Source organism: Phytophthora sojae, assembly GCF_000149755.1.
Source record: "Phytophthora sojae unplaced genomic scaffold PHYSOscaffold_12, whole genome shotgun sequence".
Taxonomy (NCBI): domain Eukaryota; phylum Oomycota; class Peronosporomycetes; order Peronosporales; family Peronosporaceae; genus Phytophthora; species Phytophthora sojae.
This window is the reverse complement of record NW_009258126.1, coordinates 1,381,235-1,401,875: the sequence shown is the minus strand read 5'-3', so window position 1 is coordinate 1,401,875 and position 20,641 is coordinate 1,381,235. Positions and strand designations below refer to the sequence as shown.

The 20,641-nt window shown below is 52.1% G+C and overlaps 4 protein-coding genes across 4 annotated transcripts; 3 read left to right on the top strand and 1 right to left on the bottom strand.

Annotated features, from left to right (window-relative positions):
• Positions 1-1,025: 1,025 nt before the first annotated feature.
• PHYSODRAFT_565503 (hypothetical protein) lies at positions 1,026-2,291 on the bottom strand (the record flags this gene model as incomplete). Its single annotated transcript, XM_009538881.1, has 1 exon — positions 1,026-2,291. The coding sequence occupies exon 1, from the start codon at positions 2,253-2,255 to the stop codon at positions 1,026-1,028; it is 1,230 nt and encodes a 409-aa protein (XP_009537176.1). The 5' UTR covers positions 2,256-2,291.
• Positions 2,292-3,206: 915 nt separating this feature from the next.
• PHYSODRAFT_528213 (hypothetical protein) lies at positions 3,207-3,635 on the top strand (the record flags this gene model as incomplete). Its single annotated transcript, XM_009538880.1, has 1 exon — positions 3,207-3,635. A coding segment is annotated over one exon (429 nt), but the record flags the coding sequence as incomplete, so codon positions are not given.
• Positions 3,636-8,764: 5,129 nt separating this feature from the next.
• PHYSODRAFT_306712 (hypothetical protein) lies at positions 8,765-11,346 on the top strand (the record flags this gene model as incomplete). The annotated part of the gene is made up of 5 exons (XM_009538879.1): positions 8,765-8,809; positions 8,888-8,912; positions 8,973-9,025; positions 9,238-9,329; positions 9,798-11,346. 5 exons carry the CDS (start codon positions 8,765-8,767, stop codon positions 11,344-11,346), a joined length of 1,764 nt encoding a protein of 587 aa, XP_009537174.1.
• An 8,006-nt stretch (positions 11,347-19,352) lies between these two features.
• On the top strand, positions 19,353-20,480 carry PHYSODRAFT_253596 (hypothetical protein; the record flags this gene model as incomplete). Its single annotated transcript, XM_009538878.1, has 1 exon — positions 19,353-20,480. The coding sequence occupies one exon, from the start codon at positions 19,353-19,355 to the stop codon at positions 20,478-20,480; it is 1,128 nt and encodes a 375-aa protein (XP_009537173.1).
• Between the last annotated feature and the right edge of the window lie 161 nt (positions 20,481-20,641).

Here is a 20,641-nt window from a genome sequence, read left to right as displayed (position 1 = left end):
AAAAACAGGGATGTTCTTCAATATTGTAGACGTAGTTTAGTACGATAGATCGCCAACGCATGTCAATCAAAGCAATCAGACAAAGCGAGCGAGTTAGAATTAGAATGTCAGGGCCGTAGTATTGTCGGATACACTCCAGCCATTCAACGAAAGTGAGCATAACTCAACGTTAACTCGTTGTCTTAGCAGCTATTTTATCTAAAATCGACGAGTTAGCTCCTAACTCAATGATGGGCTAATCACCGTGATTTGCTAAAACAACGAATTACGTCGTTGTTTAGACAGAAAGCATGCAAGGCACAACACTAGTAAGTGACAATACAGTCTTCAAGAAAAAAAATAATCGAAGATGGTAAGATTTGCCGTGACGGCGCGTCCGATGACTCATCGGCGATGAGGCAACGTCTCTAGGTCTTGTGCGTGTTGAATCACATGTAGTATATGATGTACCCTGTGTAGGCCGCAGGTTGTGGGGCTAGAGCACACGTTAGAACGCACAAAAGGAAGCAGAGCAGGTCAAGGCGACACTTTCAAAGCTGTTGAGGAGACGAAAGGCGTTCCTTACGTGCACTGAGCAATGCTGGAGGATTGTAAGATGCTCGACCTCTAATCAACTCATAATACGCCACTGGGCGTAGACTAACAGCTACCGGTAATTAAGCATCCGGGGTCATGGTGGCACTGGGTCAACCACGCCTCCGTTAGGGCTGCTACGTGTATCCGGATATGGTACACGTACTGCAGCAGCTAGAACACAATGGGCACAAGGATCTGACCACCGTTGTTCGTTGTTAGTCAGCCCGACAGTGGAAAAACTATCCCAGTCAGCAAAACGTCAAAGAGACAAGGGTATGCGCACGGAGAGCAGTCTACTAACTCATGAGTCATGATGTCGTATATCCAATGAGGCAGCCCTCCAGGTACAAAATGCCGACAACAAAGTGCATTCTTTTACAAGGACAAACTCACACTACGAACCGAAACCTATCGTCAATTCGCCTCAACTCAACGCATAGCCATCGCACTCACTGCACGCCGCGGAAGAGCATCAGCTCGGCCAGCTCCTGCTTGCCCGAGACGTGGTCCGGCTCGCCCGCCTCCTTGGCGTACGCCGCCACCTCCTCCAGCGTGGCGCGGCCGTCCTCGATGCGCTCGCCCAGCGCGCTCTTCCACGACGCGTAGCGCTGCTTGACCATCTCGCCCAGCTCGTTCTTCTCCAGCAGCTTGGCCGCCTGGCGCAGGCCGCGCGCGAAGCAGTCCATGGAGCCGATGTGCGCAATGAAGATGTCCTCGAGGTCCGTGGACTCGCGGCGCACCTTGGCGTCGAAGTTGAGCCCCCCGGGCGCGAGGCCGCCGATCTCGACGATCTTCTTCATGACGAGCACGGCCTTCTTCTCGTCCATGAGGAACTGGTCCGTGTCCCAGCCCACGAGTGGGTCGCCCGTGTTGCAGTCGACGGAGCCCAGCATCTTGTAGCTGGCGGCGTAGTAGATGTCGTGCTCGTAGTCGTGGCCCGCGAGCGTCGTGTGGTTAGGCTCGACGTTGAGCTTGAAGTCGTGCTGCAGGCCATACGTGTGCAGAAAGGCGATGACCGTGGCGGCGTCGTAGTCGTACTGGTGCTTCATGGGCTCGCGCGGCTTGGGCTCGACGAGGAACTGGAAGGTCGCGCCCAGCTCCTTCTTGTAGGCCACCACGAGCTTGAAGAAGGCGGCCATGTGGTCCAGCTCCATCTTCATGTCGGTGTTGAGGATGCTCTGGAAGCCCTCGCGGCCGCCCCAGAAGACGAAGTTCTGGCCGCCCAGCTTGAGCGTGATCTCCATGGCCTTCTTGACGCGCGCCGCCGCGTGCGCGAACACCTTCATGTCGGGGTTGGTGCTGGCGCCGTTCATGAAGCGGCGGTGGCCGAAGAGGTTGGTGGTGCCCCAGAGGCACTTGACGCCCGTCTGGTTCTGCTTCTCGAGCAGGTAGTCCGAGATGTCGTCCAGCAGGCTCTGGGACTCGTCGAGGCTCGCGCCCTCGGACACGAGGTCCACGTCGTGGAACGTGTAGTACTTGACGCCGAGCTTGGTGAACATCTCGAAGGCGGCGTCGGCCTTGCACTTGGCGGCCTCGAGCAGGCGCTCGCGCGGCGACAGGTTGGCTCCGTCATCGGCGTTCCACGCGCGGTTCGTGTACGTCTCGCTGCCGAACGGGTCGCCGCCCGTGTTGCCGAACGTGTGCCAGTAGCAGACGGCGAAGCGGCACCACTCCTCCATGGTCTTGCCCAGGATCACCTCGGACGCGTTGTACTCGAGGCGTTGGCTCCTGCGGTCAACGGCGAGTTCTGACTGGCTGGCAACTTCAAGGTCTCGGCTCGTAAAACCCGGTGATCGGTCGGTTTTCGGTAATCAGATGGTCATCATCTCGGTGTCGTTGAAGCTGCGTCAAGATCCTCGCCGGCCCGCCGACAACGGTGGCAGGATACATGCTGTGGCGAAGGTCGTGTTCCTGCTTCCATATTGACAGACTACTGGGACCGTGCTGTTGCAGTTGGGTACTTTTCTCAAGCGTCTAGTCTCAGCCTAACACAAAGGGGGTTGTCACCTACGAGGTTTTCTCCTCCTTAATCCCAAAGTACTCCGTGGGAAAGACTCGTGTCTTCATTGATCTCGTTGCTACTGCCTCCTACTCAACACCTCTGCCTGTGCATCGTGCCAGGTTATGAGCCCAAAGCTTTGAAGCTCTACGGACTTTTTTCGTGAGCCTTGAGAGAAGGAAGCATGTCGGGAACAAGTCCAGCGTCAAGTGCGCCAGTTGGTGCGTCGACCGGACAAGGCGGCGGATCTTCGCAAGGCTTCGTGGTAGTGAACGTGCCTCCCAGTACTGTGGCTTCTACTGGGGTGTCGACGGTGAACCTGAGTGCAACGGCTCGTGCGATTGGAAGCGCTGCTGTTGGCAGAGTGAGTTGTGGTACTAGTGGATTTGTGAGTGCTGGTACTAGTGCAGCTACGAGTATCGGTAGATCTGTGGGTGCTAGTGGATTGGCTGGTGTCATGAGTGGAGGATTTATGTTTCCAGGACTGGTTGGCAGCTATGGATTGGCTGGAAATCCATCTCCTACAGCGATGTCTGCGGCTTCGATGTGGTCGCCTCCTCCGGCGTATGGGTTGATGACTTCGCCATTAATGGCTCCTCCGCAGTATACTGGCAGCTGGTACGGGACGAAGATGGACAACAAGGCTCCTGTGATGCAAGGTAGCTTTGACTTGTATGCAGAAGAATTGAAGACGTTTCTGGTCAATTTGGAGCTTTGGGGTGTTGTTGAAGATGCTGCAGCTGTGCGTGCGACTGTGAGTGATGCACAGTTTTGCAGAATGAACAATTTAGCTCGTGGTGCAATTCTCCGAGGTGTTCCGAAAGCAGACGCTGAGCTCATTTGTCACGAGCAGAGCGCCCAGGAAATGTGGACAGCTTTTGTGGACAAGCAGACCAAGAGAGAATATGCGAACTATATCTTCGCTCGACAGCGACTAGTGGCGAACCCATTTACTCCTGATCGAAATATGGATGACTGGCTACGAGAAATGCAGCTCTTACGTCATGACCTAGTGCACTATAAGCGAGGTGTTTCTGATGAGGAATTCGCAGAGATTATCTTGGGGAATGTGGTGCAAACGCATCGAGACGTCGTCCGTCAGTTCTCGCGGCATTATGACCCGGGGCATAAGAGTGCAACTCCTTCAGCTGCCCAAGTCATGGACGCTCTTCGCGCCGAGTCGGAACTTGATGCAAGGAGTGAAGAGCCGCATGACAACGACATCTCGTCCGCCGAAGCTGGCAAGAAGCAGGGAAAGCAGCCTAGTCAGCAACCAGGCAAAGGAAAAACGCGTAGTCGAGGTCGATACAAGGCCAAGGCTAATCCAGTCCGGAATGCAGGTGGTCCCAGAGGAAAACAAGGCGGCAAGAAGAATGAGAAAGAAGACAAACGAGAGTGCTGGAACTGCCATCAAACTGGGCACATTCAGACAAACTGCCCTCGTCCGAGACGCAACGATGACGAATCAGATTCACAGCTTCCAGAACGCAAACGCTGGCACAGTAAGGGCAATTCTGGAGCAAGTGGTGGAAGAAGTGGTGGTAACCAGAGAACAATTGACATGATTTCTCGTGGTGATTCTGACTTAGAGAGACTGTAGCTACGCAGAATTCGATGAACACCAAATTGGAGTGGGTTCTTGATTCTGCTAGTGACTGTCATGTGTGTATTCACGAGGAGTTGCTTTCTGATGTGCGCCAAGATGATGGCCCACTAGTGTTCGACTGGGAAGGCAAGCCATCTCGGAACAGAGGCGTGGTTGGTGAGGTGGAAATTCGAGTGAAGAATGAAAACCAGCCCGATGAAGCGGCAAAGCTCTGTCTCTCGAATGTGCTGCACACTCCAAGTGGAACAAACAACTTGCTTAGTCTGGACAAGTTGGAGCAAGCTGGCTGGGACTTTGTCAAGCCCGAGAACCACACAAGTGCATGGCTTCGTAAAGGGAATCAACTGCTCAAGCTGGTAAAAACTCGCGGCCGATATCGATTGCAGTCCACGGTCATTCCGAAACAGAGGATTGACGCAGTGACGCGCGAGAATGAGCAAGCTCTTGTTCGATGGCACGCTCGACTAGGACATCTGAATTTTGGAGCTCTGCAAGAAATGTCTAGAAATAAAACTGTGAAAGGCATGGATGTTGCAGGGAGTGGCTGTGTACCTCCGGATCATTGTTGGACGTGCGTGCAATCGCGGATGAAGCGAATATCTTACAAGAAAGTGAAGACTTCACGATCCAAAAGGCCCTACCAGAAACTCATGTCCGACATGTGCTACGTCAATGAGCTGACCTACGATGGCTTCAAGCACTTTCAGCTCGTACAAGACGAAGCAACGCGTTATGTGTGGGGATTCCTGTTGAAAAGGAAAGACCAGTCTGACGATGTGGTGATCAAGTATGTCGCGTGGCTGCTGGCTCAAGGACACAGAATTGAAGTAATTGGGTCCGACAAGGGACGCGAACTCCTGAATAACGACTTGAAGGCATTTTTGAGAGCTCGTGGAATTGAGTGGACGTCAACTAATGCTTACAGCCCAGAGGAGAATGGGTTAGTGGAGCATATGAATGGGGTTGTGATGTCTCGAGTGAGGAGTTTGCTAACGATGGTGGACATGCCTATCCTTTTGTGGGGAGAGGCGTTCGCATTTGCTCTTGAGGTGCTGAATATTAGTCCGAGCAGTGCATTGGCGGGTGAAACTCCATACACACGGCGCTTTGGTGAGCGACCAGAGCTTTCTAATTTGCGTACGTGGGGTTGTTTGGCTTTTGCTTTCACGCAAAAAGTGTTGCGCAAGAGTAAGCTGGAGAATCCAGGGAAGCCGTGCATCTTCCTAGGCTACGCAAAGAACTCTATCAGTTATCGTGTGCTGGATTTGCGTTCGGGCAATGTTCAAGAGCTAAGGACGGTCGAGTTCGCGGAAGACTGGACGGTGGAGCGCAGCTACGTGGAGAAGCTTCTGCTCAACCGATTTTCACGCGGTAAATACAAGCTCCCGTCAAAGCTTCCATACGTTCGACTGGGTGATTTAACTGCACCGAGTGCTTCAATGTCTTTTGGCATGGCGTCGGAAGCTGAGCCCAGTGGAAAACGACATTGCAGTGAGGATCTTAGGGATCGTGACTCAAGTACTGTGGTCGATGCTCCGAACGCTGTTGGCGAGCCTGCGTTGGCAAGCGTGCCTCCGAGCGGAACGTTGAGCGCGAATCCGTCGGGATCAGCAGAGGCTGAGGTTCGATCGTCGCGTGCGCGCGGACTACGCGTATGGAGATCTCTGCGTGACCAACTGGATACTGATGGAGACGGTGGAGTTTGAGCTAACGGTGGCGTGGCCCTGTCTAACAGCAGTGGTTCAGCACCGAATGAGGTCGATGGGGATCTGTCTAACCGCAGAGTCTCTGTACCTTTAGCGAGTCCACTAGCTCTCAGGAATTCAGATGGGGATCGCATGGAGATAAGTGACAGTGACTTTGATGATGATGATGAAGCCACTGAGACTGCAATTGGAAATGGAGAACCGATGCAAAATATTTCCCGCTTCGTGGGGGGAGATAGAGAGGATGATGATGAAGCAGCAAATAATCCAAGTGCATCGTTTCGAAGATCAACTCGTGTTCGGCAGCAGAATGTGAGGTTGCATGACTACGAGGTTGATATCCCGACAAGCCTTGTGATTCAGGTCGTGAATGAGCTGCTCGAGCCGAACTCAGTGGAGGAAGCTCTAAGCGCCCCTGATGCGAAAGAGTGGGTTGATGCTCTCGACACGGAGTACAAGGAGCTACTGAGGAACCATGTTTGGGAGTTGGTGGACCGGCCTGATGGAGTTAAGATCCTGAAGAACAAGTGGGTCTTCGTTCGGAAAAGAAATGCACAAGGTGAAGTGTGCAGGTATCGGACGCGGATCACTATCAAGGGTTGCCAACAGGAATATGGCATCAACTTCTGGGAGACGTACGCTCCAGTAGCAAAGGCTGAGTCTGTGAGGTTTATCCTCCTCCTAGCATTGGAGCTGGGTCTGTTGTGCCGCCAAGTGGACTTTGTAACTGCATTTCTGAATGGACCGCTGGATGGTGTCGACATCTACATGGAGCAACTGGACTACTTCAATGACGGTACAGGTCGCGTGTGCAAGCTCGAGCAGAGTCTGTATGGCTTGAGGCAAGCGCCACGGATCTGGTACAAGATGCTCGACGAGTACCTGCGGAAGTGTGGTTTCAAACGCACGAAGATGGCCGCTGGTGTATATGTTAGGACAGTGGGAGAGAACAAAGTGTTTGTGACTGTCTACGTTGACGATCTTCTGGTTGTTGGTACTGAGACCGACATTGAGATGGTGCTGGGTGAGCTCAGCAGTGAATTTAAGATTAAGGATCTCGGTGAGGTGAAGCATTTGCTAGGAATGGAGATCACGTATGTGCCGGGGCACGTGTTGATGATTTCACAGAAGGGCTACACGGAAAAGATTCTTGCTCGCTGCAAGATGGACAAGTGCAAGCCTGTTCCTACGCCTCAAGTGAAGGGTAAATTTCCTATGCCTGGAGACCCGGAGCGCGAACATGTCTGTATCAATCCGGATCCAGAGGTGGACTACCGACAGATTGTTGGCTCTCTACAATATCTGGTGCAGTGCACACGCCCAAATATATCCAACGCGGTACGAACACTGGGGAAGTACCTCAATTGCTTTACTCGAGAGCATCATGTGTTAGCGAAGAGGGTGCTGCGTTATCTACGCGGGACGGACTACGGCCTCGTGTGGACGACGAAGAAGAAGACCACAGAGCAGAGGATGCAGATCGATGCGTATGTAGATGCGTGGAGACCTACGAAGCCGGAAGTACAGATCGTGGCTTTTGCGGACGCTGATCTAGGAAATGAGAAGGATGATCGCCGTTCAATTACTGGATACGTGCTGCAAATGGAGGGATGTACGTACGCGTACTCGAGCCACAAGCAGCGGCTGATCACGGACGATACGTGCAGTTCTGAATTTGTAGCTGCTGCAGAGTGTTCTACAATGATCAAGTGGACACACAATCTGTGCAAAGAGCTTGGACTGTGTCGCAAGCAGACAGTTTGTATGATGACAATCAAGCGGCAATTGCTGTCATCAAAGCAAACACCGGAGACTTCAAGGTGAAGGGCGTTGATCTCAAGTATCACAAGATTCGTGACTACTATGAGAAGGGTGAATTTGCTTTGGAGTAGTGCCCATCTGAGGAAATGCTGGCAGACATTTTGACGAAACCGCTTGGCCCCACGCAGTTCAGAAGACTGCGACAGCTTTTGAACGTTGAACCAATGCCTGACAAGCGACCTGTGTCTGGCAAGCGCAAGCGTGCGAGGACTGATGAAGAAGGTCGAGATTGAAAGGCAAGGATGGTCACCAGCAACACGAAGTGGGAGTGTGGCGAAGGTCGTGTTCCTGCTTCCATATTGACAGACTACTGGGACCGTGCTGTTGCAGTTGGGTACTTTTCTCTAGCGTCTAGTCTCAGCCTAACACAAAGGGGGTTGTCATCTACGAGGTTTTCTCCTCCTTAACCCCAAAGTACTCCGTGGGAAAGACTCGTGTCTTCATTGATCTCGTTGCTACTGCTTCCTACTCAACACCTCTGCCTGCACATCGTACCACATGCACGTACCTATTGCCTGTAGCGTATGATACATGTACTGTAGTCTACTGATGGGGCCGTTCATGGAGCCGCAAAGATGGCGTGGGCTTGACTATTATTCTGCCGACGGAGGTGGTGGTGTCACCAGTGCGGTCTGAGCTGGTTCGGCTTGCTGTTATGCAGTTGGGTGCTACGTTGATGGCACGGTGCTAGTTTAGCACTGCTAGGGCCACTGCTGGAGATAATGCAATGACGAGCATATGATGCCGGTTGGATAGTTTGGCTATTATTGACTGCCATTTTGGTCCGCGGAATGTAGGCATCGTGCACTCAACTACATGCACCGGTAGCTATTCCATAGCCTCCGCATTCATCTGCTCTAGTATTTTGGATTGGTGATACATGCGTGAGCTGTCTACTGGATGGTATTATGCAGTATGAGCTAACACTATGCGAGCCTCACAGGTTACAGTACTTGGAGCGGATGACGCCTAAAAATTGGATCAGCGGAATAGATTACCAGCTTGGAGGGAATGCAATCACCGACATTTGATTACAGCAGCATGTAGGCGACAGCGATGTCATTGACGAATCGAGAGAATTCATTCGGCGTCCTCTTTGTGGTAAGTTTTTTTTTTCCATAGCATTTGAGGCTGGCGGCCTTTTAAAGACTTGTGCAGTATATGGTATTGCCCATGTAGGCCGGCTTGTCTAGCCCTGCACCAAGTATGTTGGTACAGTACACGTACAAATTGCTAAACATTTTCTAATACACTAATACTGTAGTGCCTTCAAACTACGCCACGGAGCACAAACCCACGCGATGTCATCAATTGCAGGTTGGAGCAGCACAGCTTTAACATGTTACCTAGACAACGTGCCCTCCATTGGACTGCAATTGCTGTGGTTACACTACTTGCACCTCTCGATGTGGGTACAACACGCATTTACCGGTGCAGGTCACTGTCAATTGGCGACGTTGACTCATCTCCAAGATAATCATTTGCTCGTCATTGCATTATCTCCGCGCACTTGTACAAACTGGCATTAGTCGAGGCGCTCACAGAACCGTCCATCGCATTACACTACCAAGAGAGGTGGTCATGGGCTGGTTGGACTACCGGTAGCATTGCCCATGGAGCTGTACGCACTGGGTTCACGACATCCCAACTGCTGCAAGCATTCGCGGAGCCATCATTTGGTCGTCATTGCATTATCTCGAGTGGAGACCCGAGCAGTGCTAGGATAGCACCGTGCCATCAACGTAGCACCCAGCTGCATAGCAACAGCAAGCGGAACCAGCTCAGGCCGCACTGTGACGCCACTAGCACCTCTGTCGACGCTAGGCTCGTCCACGCCATCTTTGCGGCTCCATAAACAGCCCTATAGGATACCGTACGAGCAATAGTACATGCAGCACAACAATACACTGTACATGCATCCTGCGGCAGGATTCCTGCCACCGTTGTCGGCGGGCCGGCGAGGATCTTGACGCAGCTTCAACGACACCGAGATGATGACCATCTGATTACCGAAAACCGACCGATCACCGGGTTTTACGAGCCGAGACCTTGAAGTTGCCAGCCAGTCAGAACTCGCCGTTGACCGCAGGAGCCAACGCCTGGACGAGTCCTCCAAGCGCCCGCGAGCTCACCCGATCCGATCTCAACTCACAGGTCTGCGTCTCGGCTCATTCGCGAATCCGCCGAGCACTACACAGACTCACTCAAGCGTCTGCGCAAGCAACCCAACCAACCAACCAACCAACCCGCCAACCAACCGCTCTCCACACCAGCAAGCGACGATGGTGCAGCACCAAGTGAAGGAGTACTTCCCCACCGTGCCCAAGGTGACGTTCGAGGGCCAGAACACCAAGAGCGCGCTCGCCTTCCGCGAGTACAACGCGTCCGAGGTGATCCTGGGCAAGACCATGGAGGAGTGGTGCCGCTTCGCCGTCTGCTACTGGCACACGTTCGGCAACACGGGCGGCGACCCGTTCGGCAGCGAGACGTACACGAACCGCGCGTGGAACGCCGATGACGGAGCCAACCTGTCGCCGCGCGAGCGCCTGCTCGAGGCCGCCAAGTGCAAGGCCGACGCCGCCTTCGAGATGTTCACCAAGCTCGGCGTCAAGTACTACACGTTCCACGACGTGGACCTCGTGTCCGAGGGCGCGAGCCTCGACGAGTCCCAGAGCCTGCTGGACGACATCTCGGACTACCTGCTCGAGAAGCAGAACCAGACGGGCGTCAAGTGCCTCTGGGGCACCACCAACCTCTTCGGCCACCGCCGCTTCATGAACGGCGCCAGCACCAACCCCGACATGAAGGTGTTCGCGCACGCGGCGGCGCGCGTCAAGAAGGCCATGGAGATCACGCTCAAGCTGGGCGGCCAGAACTTCGTCTTCTGGGGCGGCCGCGAGGGCTTCCAGAGCATCCTCAACACCGACATGAAGATGGAGCTGGACCACATGGCCGCCTTCTTCAAGCTCGTGGTGGCCTACAAGAAGGAGCTGGGCGCGACCTTCCAGTTCCTCGTCGAGCCCAAGCCGCGCGAGCCCATGAAGCACCAGTACGACTACGACGCCGCCACGGTCATCGCCTTTCTGCACACGTATGGCCTGCAGCACGACTTCAAGCTCAACGTCGAGCCTAACCACACGACGCTCGCGGGCCACGACTACGAGCACGACATCTACTACGCCGCCAGCTACAAGATGCTGGGCTCCGTCGACTGCAACACGGGCGACCCACTCGTGGGCTGGGACACGGACCAGTTCCTCATGGACGAGAAGAAGGCCGTGCTCGTCATGAAGAAGATCGTCGAGATCGGCGGCCTCGCGCCCGGGGGGCTCAACTTCGACGCCAAGGTGCGCCGCGAGTCCACGGACCTCGAGGACATCTTCATTGCGCACATCGGCTCCATGGACTGCTTCGCGCGCGGCCTGCGCCAGGCGGCCAAGCTGCTGGAGAAGAACGAGCTGGGCGAGATGGTCAAGCAGCGCTACGCGTCGTGGAAGAGCGCGCTGGGCGAGCGCATCGAGGACGGCCGCGCCACGCTGGAGGAGGTGGCGGCGTACGCCAAGGAGGCGGGCGAGCCGGACCACGTCTCGGGCAAGCAGGAGCTGGCCGAGCTGATGCTCTTCCGCGGCGTGCAGTGAGTGCGATGGCTATGCGTTGAGTTGAGGCGAATTGACGATAGGTTTCGGTTCGTAGTGTGAGTTTGTCCTTGTAAAAGAATGCACTTTGTTGTCGGCATTTTGTACCTGGAGGGCTGCCTCATTGGATATACGACATCATGACTCATGAGTTAGTAGACTGCTCTCCGTGCGCATACCCTTGTCTCTTTGACGTTTTGCTGACTGGGATAGTTTTTCCACTGTCGGGCTGACTAACAACGAACAACGGTGGTCAGATCCTTGTGCCCATTGTGTTCTAGCTGCTGCAGTACGTGTACCATATCCGGATACACGTAGCAGCCCTAACGGAGGCGTGGTTGACCCAGTGCCACCATGACCCCGGATGCTTAATTACCGGTAGCTGTTAGTCTACGCCCAGTGGCGTATTATGAGTTGATTAGAGGTCGAGCATCTTACAATCCTCCAGCATTGCTCAGTGCACGTAAGGAACGCCTTTCGTCTCCTCAACAGCTTTGAAAGTGTCGCCTTGACCTGCTCTGCTTCCTTTTGTGCGTTCTAACGTGTGCTCTAGCCCCACAACCTGCGGCCTACACAGGGTACATCATATACTACATGTGATTCAACACGCACAAGACCTAGAGACGTTGCCTCATCGCCGATGAGTCATCGGACGCGCCGTCACGGCAAATCTTACCATCTTCGATTATTTTTTTTCTTGAAGACTGTATTGTCACTTACTAGTGTTGTGCCTTGCATGCTTTCTGTCTAAACAACGACGTAATTCGTTGTTTTAGCAAATCACGGTGATTAGCCCATCATTGAGTTAGGAGCTAACTCGTCGATTTTAGATAAAATAGCTGCTAAGACAACGAGTTAACGTTGAGTTATGCTCACTTTCGTTGAATGGCTGGAGTGTATCCGACAATACTACGGCCCTGACATTCTAATTCTAACTCGCTCGCTTTGTCTGATTGCTTTGATTGACATGCGTTGGCGATCTATCGTACTAAACTACGTCTACAATATTGAAGAACATCCCTGTTTTTATATGGAGGAGCTGCAAGCAGCTTTAAAGTCAGCGTTTCCTGCACTCCCGAGGGAGGATTCCCCCCAGGAAGGCCAAGGGCCCGGAGATCCTTGAAGGCGACCCTTGGCAGACACTTGCTCGCGACCCGTCGTTTTGTGGAATAGCCGCGATTACTTACCAAGAGTTCACGGCTGCGACGGTGGAGTGGAGGAGGAAGAGCGCATTCCTCGACTTGCCTCCGAAAGCTGCAATGACGGACGCTGTCGTGCGCCTCGAAGTGGTGGAAGATGGAGTCTCACTCAAAAATGGATCGAAGAACCCGGAGCTAAAGACGACCGAAGCGACCGAAGGATTCCCACAGAATGACCCGGCAGCGTCGCCGGTGGCGAAGATTTTGTTCCTTGATGGCGTTCGTGGCGTTGCCGTCGTGTTTGTCGTCACGCAACACACAGGATACATGCACGACGTCTACATGGGCGCGTTTGGTGTCGACGCCTTCTTCGTGCTGTCGTCCTTCCTGCTGACCATGCTCTTCATGAAGAAGAGCATCAAGCTCATCGCAGAGCAGGCGTCCTACCGTAAGTGGGGGTGGACGCTGGCCGACTACTTCTCCAAGCGGTTCTTCCGCGTGTACCCGTTGTTTGCACTGGTGGCGATCACTCTGTGGTTCATGCCGTTTGAATACAAACAGCGGTACTACAAGGTAAACCGACCTGAGGACTTCAACCTGTTCCAGACGCTCACTTTTCACCCGGAACACCGTCACTACCTCATGTGGACGTTGCCGCTGGAGATCTCGTACTACTTCATTCTACCCGTGTTCGTACTGGCGGTGCTCGAGATGCGTCGCTTCTGGTGGATGGCGTTCCTTCCGCTCTACGTCTGGGCTATTCACGAAGGACTCTACACGACAAGGGATAATTATCCTCGCCAACCGTTGAGCAAGCATCTCCCGACGTTCGTCGCGGGGCCCATGGCTGCCGTCATCTTCGTCAAGCTTGAGGCGTGGATCAAGAGCACGGGTTTCAAATTCAACACGTTGCATATCGTCGGACTGCGAGTGGTAGAAGCCGTCTTGATCGCAGCCTACCTCAGCGTCGTCTTCCGTGGACTGTTCTTCAATTGGTTGGGGATGCCGCTTCAACCGTCCCAACACTATATCATGCCCTTCACGAGCGTCAAGTTGTCGCTGCTGTTCGTGATCGAGATGATTCAGCTGTCCACTGTGTCGTTGATCTTCGAGTGGATCGTTCTCCGCTACTTGGGCAAGATCAGCTTCTCCGCGTATTTGCTGCACGTGTTCGTGATCGCTACTCCGTCGGTCAAGCTGGAGACCAACTACTATGACAAGACGTTCGAGGTGTTCGGTCTGACGATTTGTTGGCGACGGTATCATACTACACGATCGAGTACCCATCGCAGCTATTGGCGCAGCGACTTTCGCGTACAATCAACAGACTCGCATCCTACAGCCACGAGAAGGTGTCAGATGCCAGGTCCACCAAGCTAGAGAGCTGTTGTTACCCATAATATGTGATAAATTCCATGATGCGCGACAGAGCGCAGGTACAGTGTAGCTGCTCCTTGCTCGTTCTGTGGTATCCACAAGCCAATGTAAGGTAACGAAGATTTGATAATAAGTCGATTGCCAGGCTACATGTAGTTAGTTTATTATTCTCTGGATTTTAATCCAGAGTTGTTGGGTGAATCCCAAAAACCCTACCAATTTTGAAATGATAGCACCATAATAGATTTATGTTTGCGTTAAACCGACGCAATCATTTCACGACAAAACTGAATGTTGCTTGTGCCTCAATACACATCGAACATATTGTGTGTTCTGTTCGAAATTTCCGCGGGCGCCGCCCAAGCCAAATAAATCTCCGGCCAATCTCCGTGGCCACTAGGATTGGTTATAGGCACCCATTTAAGTACGAATTGGTCTTGACATATGGGCACTTGGACCATATGGTTTGGGCCCGGAGATTGAGCAAATGACTTGAGTTTTGTATTTGGCGATTGGAGCGGGGTCTCCAAACCGCCGCGATTTGGAAAATTTGGCCGGAATTCACAATAATGATGGTCATGAAACTCACTCACTCGACCATATGTACCTGTAATATCACATACGAGAGTATTAAATACTAGAGGTCTACTTACCAAAGGAAACGAAGCTCGGAAACCGTAGCAGGATCTTTGCTAAACTGTGGAAGCAAATAGCAGAAGTGATACTTAGTATAAGTGAGATGAATGCCTCATCAGCACACCAACATATACGTGCATTTTGCTAGCATGCCCTCATGTAAAAATTTGAGCGGCAAGGACGCCGGAAACACTGCAAGTAAGCTCGCCATCATGGGGCTTTCGCCCAATGACTAGTGTTGGAGGATCTCAATCGCGTTGCTCTGATGAGTTGTATTGTAAATGAACACGCTGCAGTGGAGCCTTCACTACAACCTGTACGATACAGGCCGACGCCCCCACCCTTCCAACAGATTAATAATAACCATGATCATGTTTTATATAATTGTGTTAAACAAATCAGAGTCTCGCGTTAACCCTTTAAATATTAAGATCGACGAGTCGAAACGCAGCAGAACACCATGTCAAGTCAATACCATGTTTAATGATACCTTGCTTGGCGTGCTCTCCGGTTTGTTCCTATTGGTAGTGAGTGGTTTACACCTCAAACACCGCGTGATAATCAGTTTGCGGGATCACATACGAGCAATCTAAACGATCGACAAGGCACAACCGGCGAAACTGGGGGGCTTCATTGAGCAAAGAGTCTTTGCCAAAGACGTCGATCAAGAAAGCCACCACCTACTACAAACGCCAACTGTACGTGCGCTTGATGAAAACTACAATCCCTTTAACTTTATTAAATTTATTGAAGACAAAGTTTAGTGAATAACACAAGTGGGGCAATACTGTATCTGTAAACGTTCATCAAAACATCATGACCCATATCAAGCGAGCGGCCCTGTAGACAGCAGTGTGCGATCCAAGTATTGTGCTTTGCATCCAGTTTGCCTTTCTATGTAGTGCACTACTTAGTGTTCGTACTTAGCGGTAAATCATAGTGGCCTTGAATGCGAGTTGCTAAGTCGTGTCTCGAACCCGGTTTGGTTCGGAAATTGCACTTTCTAAAAGTGCCAAAAGGTGCTGGATGTGCTAAATCATGCAGGAGATGGCGTATGCGCACTACTTAGTGCTGATTGACCATCCACGACTTCAGCAATTCGTACTCGAGTACGATTTATCAATAATTCGTGCTCGATAGTTACAGTCCGAAGTGCCAAAAGTCTGCAAAGCACAGTAGATGTAAATAAAAAATGAAAAAAAAACTCGAAAATCCAGAGCTTCCCCGTGCAAAGCACGGCTTCGTACTGGGATAGGAAGCAACGTTAGTGCTGCTATCGCAGACCAAATAGGATTATATCCGTGGTACGTCAAGTCAAAAGGTGACCCCTCTTGACACCTAACTGGAACATTGTCCTGAAACCGGTGTGACCCCGGTGCCGCACTGAAGGTTTATATGCGTGGGGAAGCTGAACTGGTAGGATTCCCATCACACCGGTATGGCCGCGGTTCCAAAAGGTTTATATGCGTGGGCAGATTGAACCGGTATGAGTCAGTAACATATATCGAATAATAGGAGTGAAGTAAAATGAATGATTGAAGCGGGCAGAAGCATACAAAGGTAAACATTTTCATTTTCTACAAGCTACAAACAGATCTCGAGCAAGGTTCGTTTTATCACTGTGTATAAGCACCGCCAAGGCATATCATGTATCTACAGTTTTGAGGTGAATTACCGGGCAGACGCTGCGGCTGCGAAGCAGGCGCAGGAGATGCCCGTGGTTCGTAAAAAAACTCATAACAATAGAAAGCGATAATACCAAAAACCTCCTATCCTATCCTTCGCGGAGCCCTAGTTTAAAATACTTACTTTGGTATATTGGTCTGTTACGATTGCCTGGTCGACCCAGCCCCATCTCATAATTTGGCAGGTACGGCTGCCGCGGAATGCGCTGTCATGTATGAGAGCCTCATTGGCGTGCCAAATGCACAGAGCAGAGGGAGGTCGAGCTAGCACGAATTATATTGGCGCGAAGCTTGAAGGCATAGTGACGAAAGTAACGGGAGGAGGGTGGTGGCAGTGGTTATTGTAGCGGCGACGGAATGAGTGGTTCTAGTAGTTCTAGCCCAGTTGCTACTGCGCTAGATAAGATAAAAGCACCGAGAAATACATGTACCAACGACATAACCATCAATGGACCACTATTTACTATAGAACCGAGCCTGAAGCCATTCTCTTAAACAAGGACATTTTGAAAACTCCATCTAGGTACTTTGGATTGTTTATGTACCAAGTGCCTAGTTTGTTGATGCCTGTGCATGCACCGCATCCGGTGAGCCACCAATAATCCAATCCTTCGCACAGACATCAGGAACTGTCCCATTGCGGGCGGGCGTTCCCATGTTGGAACTTCCAACGGGTGGATGGGAAATTCACCGTACCGTACGACTCGCTTGTGCTGCCGAAGCCGAAACGTTACTACAGTAAACCTTTATTTTTACAATTTTCCAAAATGCGAGTCAATCATTGCAGCAATACTTTTTGTAGGGCACATAGAGTACTAACGTAGTATGTAATACCGTACGGTAAGCTTGAACAGGGGGTACCGCACCGTATGGGTAAAAAAAAATTCCGATGATCATGACCCTGCATTGCAAGATCATGATCGCGATCGTTGCAGGCTGCAAGCAGGCAGTTCTATCGGGATACAAAGGGACAGCTCATCGATAGTGGCTGCTTGCACCGGGCCAGCCAGTAAGAGATCTTGAGATGTGCTTAGAGCTACAGCTGGTGATTTGACGTTCAACACTCCAAAATCGGTGAAGAAACTCCTTCATTTGCGAAAAGGACGAGAAGGAGGCAAGCGGACGTCGGCAGGTGCGAGGCCGTCGAAATGCAAGCCCCTGCTAGCTAGGAGAGGGTGTGCGTGTGTGCTAAGATCATGGTATCATTTGCGTGTTAGCTGGGGGGAGTTGTGCGCACAGGGCCAACACAAGCACGCGGTATTTGCGGAGGGGGGCCCTGCACCGAGCTTGTCAGCGCACTCGGCTCGCTAGACTGCTTGGCGCGGGGGCGGCCAGCCAAGCGCAGCCCGGCAGGCAACATGTTGTGGTAACAAGTAGTTGGCACTAAACATTAAAGTAGATCCAGCGTGTGTTGCTTAGCGCCTCGAAGCACTTTTGTCAGTACTGTAGCTACTTCAGACTACACGCAATGGTACAGTAACATACAGAATACAGCATTTAGTGCAGCTCAGCCGCTTGCTCTCGAACCGAAGTGATATGTAGTGTTACTGTGAGGACACTTAGACCCAAGGACTTGGCGATCAAGTCCTCCAACTCTGTGGCCAAATTGACCAGACTTGGCCACTTGGCCCATGCTCGTGCTGGTGCTCACTGGGTTGGTTGGTTGGTGGCAGCAACTTACTGCCAACTTGGTTGGAACGTCCAACCAACATACGGAAATGTTCTCGACAAAAAACAGAGTGTCAGCCTATTCTTTTACCGTGCACCGACTGGAGCTGACCCGGTGCAAGTATCCTCTGTCCAGCTCATCAGCAATCGCGAATCTGCGAACATTCCGGAAGCGGAATGGTCGTCATCTTGAAGCGAGCACGTCATCTTGGGGTTAGTCAAAGGCGTGCTGAAGAGTTTACAATATACCTGTAGATCAACTTCATCAAACATCAACTTGCCATTGTACGAAGTGCGCGAGCATGCCAAAGCCGGCACTTACTTGTTCTGACGGCAACCGTAGCCGTCACCAGGTCAACTTGAAACAAGCAGGAAAAGCAGCCGGTGATTGCGCTTTGATTATTTTTAGCTGCGGTACAGCACTGGATCACACGGATAAATGATCCGTGTGCTGTTCCTGTGCTGTACAATCTGCCCCGGCAAGGTCGGACCAATAGAAACTGCGAGGTTGCGAAACTTGCAAAGGGCTTGACAGAAGTGCCAATGTACTGAATTACTCAATTAATGGAAAGTAGCGTCCCTCGTCTTGTACCGTCGGCTCAGTTTTCAAGCAGAGGGCACCATTGAACTTCAATTTGAAGGGGGTCGGCGATATAATATCGCCGATATTCTTGTGTTTGTACTTGTACATGTAGTGAATGATTTGTCTTGTTCGCGGAGCATCGCGTCGCGTAGACTGCTGCCTGGGACGGTCATTTAGGGAGTTCTAATGTCCGTACTGCCCCATCGTTCAGGGCAAGGCACTGACGCCCCTGCCGCATGCCGTAATGACCGCATCTTGCTGCAGCAATAACTTATCTAAAGTTCATTTTGAGCCTTTCATTTTACTCCTGCTAACTAGCAACTTGCAGTTGCTTCCCGCTGGTGGACATGTTCCCTCCACTTTTAACTAGACTCAGTACATATTATCTAGAAAGCGCAAATCTCGACTGCATGGCTGTACTAGCTCTGCGAGGTACATTCGACATCGCTATTCTTGATTTGCCGGGGAGATCTGTACATGTTCAGTCAGGTTACCATCCCTCCTGTTTTCTTGATGTCACCCGTCGCACCGCTGTTTGGACGGATAGATTGCGAGACTGCGTGTTGTGTATCCACCCATGGCTGTCAACTTTCGTGCCATCGAGGCCGACAACTCACTTTGGGTTTTCGCCTCCACCCCCACTGGACTGAACCTCCCATTCCATTCCGGCACGAGCGCGTTAAGATGCTTCGGCAGAAACCAGACACGACAATAAACGTCCAAGCAGTGGAGCATGGGAGCTCACAACAAGGTGGATTGGTTCTTGCTGGCAAGGACGACCCGAAGACCACCGAAGCAGGTCAAGGTTTCCCACAGAACACGCCATCCGCTCGATCTTCGTCGCCGGTAGCGAAGATTTTGTTCCTCGATGGCGTGCGAGGAGCCGCCGTCGTGTTTGTCGTGACGCAGCACTCAGGCTACATGCACGACGTCTACATGGGCGCCGTGGGCGTTGATGCCTTCTTCGTGCTGTCCTCGTTCCTGCTGACCATGCTCTTCATGAAGAAGAGCATCAAGCTCATCGCAGAGCAGGCGTCCTACCGTAAGTGGGGGTGGACGCTGGCCGACTACTTCTCCAAGCGGTTCTTCCGCGTGTACCCGTTGTTTGCGCTGGTGGCGATCACTCTGTGGCTCATGCCGTTTGAATACAAACAGCGGTACTACATGGTAAACCGACCTGAGGACTTCAACCTGTTCCAGACGCTCACTTTTCACCCGGAACACCGCCACTACCTCATGTGGACGTTGCCACTGGAGATCTCGTACTACTTCATTCTACCTGCGTTTGTACTGGCGGTGCTCAAGATGCGTCGCTTCTGGTGGATGGCGTTCGTCCCGCTCTACGTCTGGGTCATCCACGAGGGGCTCTACACGACACGAAACAACTTCTACCGCCAGCCGCTGAGCCAGCACCTTCCAACGTTCGTCGCGGGATCCATGGCTGCCGTCATCTTCGTCAAGCTTGAGGCGTGGATCAAGAGCACGGGTTTCAAATTCAACACGTTGCATATCGTCGGACTGCGAGTGGTAGAAGCCGTCTTGATCGCAGCCTACCTCAGCGTCGTCTTCCGTGGACTGTTCTTCAATTGGTTGGGGATGCCGCTTCAACCGTCCCAACACTATATCATGCCCTTCACGAGCGTCAAGTTGTCGCTGCTGTTCGTGATCGAGATGATTCAGCCGTCCACTGTGTCGTTGATCTTCGAGTGGATCGTTCTCCGCTACTTGGGCAAGATCAGCTTCTCCGTGTATTTGCTGCACGTGTTCGTGATCGCTACTCCATCGGTCAAGCAGCAGACCAATTACTACGACAAGACGTTCTCCATCTTCGGTCTCGTGATCATGCTGGCCACGGCGTCGTACTACCTGATCGAGTATCCGTCCCAGCTACTGGCGCAGCGGCTCTCTCGAGTGTTTGGCGAACGAGCAGCCCACGAGCACCAAAAGGTTCCAGAGGAAAGCGACACCGACTCGTCCGACGAAGCTGGGACGGAGAAATCGTCGGATATGCTACTGGAGAGGAAGGAGGGCGCTGCTGGGGTCGTGTAAGCGCGCGGGAAGAACTACATACGAAATCGAACTGAATTTGCACTTGAACTTCACCGGGGTCATACGCTATGATCGATCATATCTACGATATGAGACGTCAAACCGATCTGATCGTTAAGTTTCAGGTTAATAACAAATTCCCGATATATCAAACTTAACAA